Genomic DNA, 8,584 nt, shown 5'->3' with positions numbered 1-8,584 from the left:
GGTTTAATGTGAGGTGTTCCTGCCCATGGCACAGGCTTGGAACTGGATGATCTGAACGTCCTTTCCAACCCTAACTATTCTAGGATTCTAAAACCAGAGCAACAAACAAGACTAACAACTAAGAGAAAGAGAAGTGCAGGAGCAAGGAGCAGCTCAGAGGGATGGAGAAAGAAAGAGAAGCATCAGAAGCCCTGCAGAGTGATGGAGGAAGGGTCTGGGAGCAGCAGACACAGCCAGAGAGAGGAGAAGTAGGCAGGGAGAAAGACAGAGACGGTGGGATCCAGAATGAGCTGCAAGCAGGAGAAGGGGCTGGTAGAGAGACAGAGAAAGAAGGACTTGGAGAAGAGAGGGACGTGGAGGACAGCACAGGAATAGAAGAGAGGTCTGGGGAAGGGAGACAATGACAGCAAGGGGAAAGGGAGCGGGAGCTTGGAGAGATGAGAGGCAGACACGGCCCCAAGGGCCGGGCACTCACCACAGCTCCCGCTCTCCGTCCTGCCAGGGAACCTCTTCAGCCCAGGCCCTTCTTTCTCTGCCTCTCTGTGCTCTCCCCTTTCCTCCTGTGCAGGCCCAGGGCCAGCTGCAGGCCGCAGGCCGGGCTGGGGCAGCTCTCGGCGCTCTGGCAGTCGGGGTGCCCGGTGCCTGTGCCCACAGCGGGGCTGTCTCCATCTCCACAGGGGCTCGCTCACCTCAGCGCTGGCCCCGGCCCTCCCCTCAGCACAACCTGCAAGCCCCAGCACCAACATGGCCGCCGGCAGCCCCAGCACTACAGCTCCCAGCATGCCCCGGGGCGCTCCTCCTGCTGCCAGGCCCTGCTGGGCCACCGTCCCCTGGCCATAGGCCAGAGGGAGCAGGAGAAGGGCAGGAGCCGGAGAGGTGAGGAGCTCACCTGTGGGCTGGGGCTGTGCTGGGGTTGGTCCATGTCCCGTCTGCTTCTGCCCCACTTGTCAGCACAACCAAACATCTGCTTGTGTCCCTGACCAGTAGAGCTGAGCATCTGCTTTTGTCCCTTACCAGTAGAGCTGAGCATCTGCTTTTGTCCCTTACCAGTAGAGCTGAGCATCTGCTTTTGTCCCTTACCAGTAGAGCTGAGCATCTGCTTTTGTCCCTCACCAGTAGAGCTGAGCATCTGCTTTTGTCCCTTACCAGTAGAGCTGAGCATCTGCTTTTGTCCCTTACCAGTAGAGCTGAGCATCTGCTTTTGTGTCTTACCAGTAGAGCTGAGCATCTGCTTGTGTCCCTTACCAGCAGAGCTGAGCATCTGCTTTTGTCCCTTACCAGTAGAGCTGAGCATCTGCTTTTGTGTCTTACCAGTAGAGCTGAGCATCTGCTTTTGTCCATTACCAGTAGAGCTGAGCATCTGCTTTTGTGTCTTACCAGTAGAGCTGAGCATCTGCTTTTGTGTCTTACCAGTAGAGCTGAGCATCTGCTTTTGTCCCTTACCAGTAGAGCTGAGCATCTGCTTTTGTGTCTTACCAGTAGAGCTGAGCATCTGCTTTTGTCCCTCATCAGTAGAACTAAGCATCTGCTTCTCCCCCTCATCAGTAGTCGATGCCTTGGCATGTTAAGTACTTAAGAAAGACAATACTTTTATTTAAGCAAAGGAATTCCTTTAACCCCCTGTCGTGGTTTAAACCAAGTCCCCCAACTCCCGGAGAGTTAGGAAGGAGAATCCAAAGAATGTAGCCCCCACAGGTTGAGATAAGAACGGTTTAATAGCTAAGGCCTAACACAATAATAATGATACAGCCAATAACAAGTGAAAAGAATACAACACCTCACCAGCCACCGACCCATAACTCACTCCACCCTGCCCGGCTGAGCACCGCGTGCTCCCTCCTCCATTTTCATCTCGAGCTCCACTTCTCCTGCTCTCTCTCTCCCAGCTGCATCCTGGGCATCACGTGCTATGGTATGGAATACCTCATGGGCTAGCCTGGGTCAGGTGTCCTGTCTCTCCTTCCTCCCGGCCTCCCCTCCTCCACCTGGCTGGAGCATGTGCCCAGAAAAAGCCTTGAACAAAAACACCCTCAAAACATGCTCAAACCATGACATTATCCACCCCTTATTCCATACCATTCACATCATGCCCAGATCCCACATTTCCAATACACCATCACTCTTAAGTCCACCCCTCGATCATGAGACATCTCTATGTTGCATCTCTGGAATGATGGCCTGAAGTATCTGGGCCCACCAAGCTCAAAATCATTCACCATCCCCTTCAGCAGTTCTACAGCTGCTGCTGGGGACTCCATACAACTGCCTTCCATCTCCAATGCTTCCAAAGCACTGGAGGGGCCCAGTGGATCAGATACCTGGCCATACTGTCCCACATGCCCTGCCACTCATGACTGTCCAGCCTTGGGGACAGTCTCCTGGTGCTCCTATGTACTTGTCTAACCCTAGACAAGACCCAAACCTGACTCTGCTTAACTTTTGGGATCAGACAAAATGGTTGTGGATGGAACACACTCTGTGTGTGTGCCACCATGCTGATCCCTAACACAATCAGCAGGCAGGTCCCAAGGGCACCCAAAAACCATTCATAACCATCAGAACTCTCAGCTGCTCCTGCTGCACTTGTCACTGGGGCTGATGTAGCTGCCCTGCTTGCCAGCTCTCCCACCACCAGCTTCTCTTCTCCTGAGTCCGGATCTTCCTCCACTGCCTTGCTGGGAAGTGCTGTGTGGTCTCCTGCCTCCTGCTGGGGCTCGGCGGGTGACTTCCGGGGGACACTCTCGGCCATCGGGGGGTCCGGAAGGGCCGCAGGACTTGGCTCTTCCGGCGCCTGCTCCCCCTGCTTGGCTACTGCCCCTCTCTGCTCCTATGCCGCCTCCCCCGGATGCTCAGCTACAGCCGTTTGGTTCCCGGGGCCGCTCTCCCTGGCAGCCTCAGCTGGTGCTGCCGGCTCCTGGGGCTGCTCCTTCCTGGCTTCACGCAGCCTCACGCAGACAGAGGTGAGGACAAGGGCAAGGACGGTGAAGAGCAGCGGGACGGCCTGGTACAAGTCCAAGTCCACGACCATGTCCATCCCCCACTGCTGCCGGAGCCCCACCGTATTACAAGTCAGTGCTGTAAAGTACAGTGAAACAAAAACTTTAGCCCAAGCCCCATGATTGTTTAACACAAATGCATCTAATCCATACAGAAAGTACCTGGCAAAATCCTGAAACTGTGAGATCCAGAGAAAACCTCTGAGAGCCAATAAATCAGCATTGTGATGAGTGACTATAAATCTGCTCAGATGTGTTGTTATCTCAACCCCTCGTGCCCCACGTTGGGTGCCAAAAAGAACTGTCATGGTTTAAACCAAGTCCACACACAGCTCGTTCACTCACTCCCCTTATCGCTCCCCCATCTCCTGGAGATTAGGAAGGAGAATCCGAAGAATGTAGCCCCCACGGGTTGAGATAAGCACAGTTTAATAGCTAAGGCACAACACAAATCACTACTGCCATTACTACTACAAATAATAGTGATAAAGCCAATAACAAGTGAAGAGAATACAACACCTCACCAGCCACTGACCCATAACTCACCCTACCCTGCCTGACTGAGCACCGACCAATACCTCCTCCATCCCCTCAGAGCTCCAGCCCTTCCGGGTCTCTCCCGGTTACATCCTGGCCATGACGTGCTATGGTATGGAATACCTCTTTGGCTAGCCTGGGTCAGGTGTCCTGTCTCTGCTTCCTCCCTGGCAGAGCATGAGCTCAGAAAAGGCCTTGGACAAACCAAACATAGGAGCAGTAACTCAAAACATACTTGCTATCAGCAACCGTTCTTGGCCCGAAAGTCAAACCACAGCACTGCACCAGCTACCAAGAAGGAGGAAAATGACTACAGCTACTGCTGAACCAGGACACGCACCTACTCAAAAAACATTCTACAATTACATTGAGGAAATGGAGGTGATACTAATGACCAGAGAATAACACTTGAGCATAAAGTTCAAGTGATTACTCTAATTCTCTCACTGAATAGACTATCTCCTATTTTGCCCATGCATGGATATGGTCTGGATGGAGAGGGACTGGCAGAAGAGTGAGCACTGGCTGGGCTGTTGGGTGCAGAGGTTGATAGATTCTATCCTGCAGGAGGCTGGAGAGTACCACAGGGGTTTATCTCCCTAACCTATCTAAACTGAACAGAAGGAGAGCACCACGGTGTGCAGGGACCATAACACAGTACCTGAGCAAGAGAAGTAGGGCAGGAACAGAGAGCTGGGCCAAGTGCAGCCAAGACAAGCAAGCTGGGGATTACAAGACAGGTCCACAACCAAGCCAAAACAGATCAAATCAATCCCCTGGTCATGTTTAAGTCCAGCATTTGCTAGGAAAGTCCATGAGCAAACCTAGGTCTAAGGATCATCAAAGGATTTCATAGGTGTGCACACCTCCTGCTAAACCAGAAATCCTCAAGTGTAGTCCAACCACCTTGGGCTGAGCTTAAATAGAGATGTTGGGAAAATGGGCAGAGGGTGAGGATGGAGCACCAGCTGAGGCTGCTCAGGGGGATAACGGCCTGGGACAATTCATCAATGCCTCAAACTGCCCATTTCTCACCCTTCAGTAAAGTGGAAGCCCAGAGTCACCAGTTCAGCTGTTGGACATCCAGGCACTGCATGTGGATAATCCCACTGGGGATGGAAATCTGGGCTCTCAAGTGTGCACAGACGGAAAACAGCAGCTCCAGAGAAGGAGTCACTTGTGCTTCATGTCCCTTTTGAGGACTGTGTGCAAGATCTGGAATGTCTCTCAACCCATTCTCATTGTGTCAGTCTGCTCAGACCAAAACCTTTGCATGGCCCACAAGTATGTCAGAAGCATCCCATGAGCCCTCATCACTGCTGCTGTGCAGCTGTGCTCAGGCATGGCTCATCCATGCCATGTCTCTCAGATGCCCAAGCACCACAATGCCTTTCAGAGGTGATTTCACACCCTTTGCTTTTCCTTCTCTTTGTTTTCCTCTGCTAAAGCATGAGCAGCCCTGGAGGCTTCCTCCCAGGAGAGCACATGCAACTGTATTTACAGCCCCAGCACCACAAGCTGGGCTCTTGCAGTCTGGCAGGAGCTCACCTCTCTTCACATCAGGTGCTCGATAAAGGTGATGCTGGTGAGTAGAAGTTCTCTGCTGGGCTGGGGATAAAGTCTTGGCTCCCACCACTCGGTGGCAAACGGAAGGCATAGGAGGTAACACCAGCACAAAGCACAGCCTCACCTGCATTGAGGCAATGGGCTTGCTTCTGAATGTCCTCTTTTCCTCTTTAGTAAAGCTGCATCAGAAATCAGCCTTACCTGTGTGGGTTTTCTTTAGAAGAAGAGGAAGCAATGGTTTGTGCAGGTTGTTTTCTTTCCCATAGGCAGCTAAAGCAGATGCACTGAATTACTCAAGAGTTAATGAGGATGAATCTTATTTTGTTCTAAAGAAATGCAACATTCCAGATTGTCAGCAGAATGTAGTCACTAACAAATCAGCACATTGTAACATCAACTCCTTTTTAATGCAAGCAGCTGAATGCTCATAGATTTAGGATGCTTCAATGTGCTGGAGCTCAGAAAACTATAAATCATGTGAATGTTATCTGTTAGGAATGATCTCAAACAGTTTGATAAATGTGGTTTGTTGATTGGAATGATAACTAAAAGCCAAGTGAAAATGGGTGCAGTTCATTCATGTGTAAGCTGGATTTCACTGGGACTGGGACTTTCTATCCTCCTGGTTTACATGTGTTACTATGACGTTTTCAGGTGTCTTCTGAACAAATTAGCTCTGAAAACTGAAAAGTGAAAATGAAGAAAGATCTGATTCTTTTCTTTAATCTGAAAACACATGTGCTTGAATGAACTGAGTTTTAAGGGACCTAGCACTGAAAATGTCATTTGTTCCTTGAACGTGCTCCTTGTTCTTTTCAGGTTACCTCAAATGTATAACATAAAATATATGTAATTTGGGTTAAAAAATACTTTAGAATATACAGTAATTTGACAGTTAAACTGACCACTGTTTGGATTAAACTATGGTCCAAAAGTGCGTAAAGAAATCCATCGTTTTAAGTGTTCCAGCATAGAAAACCAAAGACACCATTTGTTGCTTCAGTTGCTTCCTGTTCTTTTCAAATACCTTCACTGAAAACCAAAAAACATATAGCTTGGGGTTAAATCTATAGCAGAATATGTGAATTTATGCAAAATGTGGCAGTTAAAATAGTGACTGATAGTTGTTAAATATGGTCCAAAAGTGAATCTCCACTTTAAAAGTGTTCTGTTTCTCTTCCTTTTGCCTCAGCAGGTAACGCCAGGTGATGGGAGGAAATCAAACCCAGATTAAATTCATCCTCTTGGGAATTACAGACAGCCCTCGTGCGCAGACCCCTCTATTCGTGTTGTTTCTATTGACATACATTGTCTCTTTGGTGGGGAACGTTGGCATTATCTCATTGGTGAGGGTGTCTCCCAGCCTCCACACCCCCATGTACTTCCTCCTCACCCATTTTGCCTTCATTGACATCTGCTATTCCACAGTCATCTCCCCCAGGATGCTGGCAGACCTCTTATCAGAGGACAAAACCATTTCTTTCACTGCCTGCATGATGCAGTTCTTCACCTTTGCTTTCTTTGCTGCTATTGAGTGTCACCTGCTGGCCATGATGGCCTACGACCGGCACGTTGCCATCTGCCAGCCCCTGCTCTATGTGACTATCATCTCCAGCCGTGTCTGCTGGCAGCTGGTAGCATCATCCTACCTATTTGCCTTCCTCAGTGCCATAATCTACACATGGAGCGTGTTTGGAGGTTCCTTCTGTGGTCCCAACCACATTGACCACTTCTTCTGTGACGTATCCCTTGTGCTAAAGCTCGTGTGCTCTGACACCCACAGCAGTGAGATGGTCATCTTTGCCTTTGTCACCATCAATGTGGTGGGCACAAGCATGATCATTTTGCTCTCCTACATCTCTATCATCCGCACAGTGCTGAGGATGTGCTCAGCACAGAGCAGGGCCAGAGCCTTCCACACCTGTGCCTTCCATTTGATGGCAGTTTCCTTATTCTTTGGGCCAGCATTCTTCATGTACTTACAACCTTCTTCTAGGCACGGGAGCCTGGATAAGGTGGCTTCCATCTTCTACGCCGTGGTCACTCCCATGCTCAACCCATTCATCTACACCCTGAGGAACAAGGAGGTGAAGGGGGCTCTGCTCAAGTGCAGGAGCAGGTTCTTCAACCACTGGCAACATAGAAGAGTTTTATCATTAAGGACATGAAGATTTCATGCAATGTCAGACAGCCTATGAGGCACTGAAGCAATGGGATTTTCCACTAATCCTCATGATTCTATGTAGTTTCTTCCACAGTTCATGCACAAAAGTCAATGACAGTATTGAATGAGAAATAGCCCCACAAATCACTTCTTTCTTTCTTAGATGGATATCAAGAGGAACCTCAACCTTCAATTAACTTCACAGTCACCACCTTGTATGAAGCAATTGCCCTGAATTATCCCAGGCCTCTTTTCCTCACAGGAAACACCAATCAGCTTTATCCGGTTATAGCCTTGGTCACTGATAAATACTTATTTTTCTTGCAAGATTCTTGACCTTGTCCCTCAGCTCCAATAAAATTCCTCACTCTTACCTGTGAGCTCTTTATTAAAGCTGCTGGGGTGGGAGGGAACAGGAAGTGCAGTTTTACATTTGCTTGCTGAGAAAGAGTCAGAGAAAAGGCTTCAAAAGATTCATTGCATTTGTTTTTGCCTTTCAAAGAGCAGAAGCTGGTGGGAATGAAGGCCCAAAGATGCACATTTGAATATCACGGGCAATCTCTCCCCATTCTGCAGCTTCAGACTAGATTTCACTTCTGAGAAGGCACCTATAGAGAATAGAAATCTTTACTCAGAATGATGAACTGTGCTGAGACCACCCAGTGGTAAGGACAATTTGGGCAAATCAGGGGCTCATCCCATTCATTTTAAGGGGTGTTTTGCATTCATCTTAAGTCCTGTTTACTTAAATGGTGAGATCAATGGAATTCCTCTTGGAGATAAGCACCCACATCCCATGTCCATGCCCAGCTCATGCTAAAGCACACCAGGGAAAAACAAATTGTCTATGCCACTTACAAATTAAGCCTGTTGATGGTGACTTAGGTCTGAGGCAAAAGTGTCTTGTATTTGTGGTCAACGAAGGAGCCACAATCAATGTAATTAAATGCGGAAAAGCCAGGAAGAACAAAGGCCTTTGAAATCAGAGCTTCCTTGAAAACCTTCAGCACACCTTGGTTTCTTCATTCTAGTTTGTCATATACATGCAGTAGGTATCTTAAAAGACCAACAGGAAGGGGGAAAAGCTACACGTAATGACATAGAGCAGAGAAATCAGATTGTCTGTGGTCTTGTAGCACAAGCCAGTACTAGAAACAAAGCAAGACTTGCAAATCATTGCAAACCAAGTCTGTAAGCACAAGAAATCAGGTGGGGAAACAAAAGTCCTTGGTGTCAAGTGAAGCCCTGGTCTCTTCTGTCACAAAATCAGCGGATAAACATCATGACAAAGCTATTTCCAAAGCAAAGTGCTGCCAATCAC

At 48.7% G+C, this 8,584-nt stretch overlaps 1 protein-coding gene across 1 annotated transcript; it reads left to right on the top strand.

Moving 5' to 3' along the window:
* Positions 1-6,307: 6,307 nt before the first annotated feature.
* On the top strand, positions 6,308-7,267 carry LOC117438570 (olfactory receptor 1020-like). The gene has a single exon (XM_034074041.1). It carries the CDS (start codon positions 6,308-6,310, stop codon positions 7,265-7,267), a length of 960 nt encoding a protein of 319 aa, XP_033929932.1.
* The last annotated feature ends 1,317 nt before the right edge of the window (positions 7,268-8,584 follow it).

The sequence above is a fragment of the Melopsittacus undulatus genome, unplaced genomic scaffold (genome assembly GCF_012275295.1).
Source record: "Melopsittacus undulatus isolate bMelUnd1 unplaced genomic scaffold, bMelUnd1.mat.Z mat_scaffold_49_arrow_ctg1, whole genome shotgun sequence".
NCBI classification, from domain to species: domain Eukaryota; kingdom Metazoa; phylum Chordata; class Aves; order Psittaciformes; family Psittaculidae; genus Melopsittacus; species Melopsittacus undulatus.
This window is presented reverse-complemented; position numbering and strand designations above follow the sequence as displayed.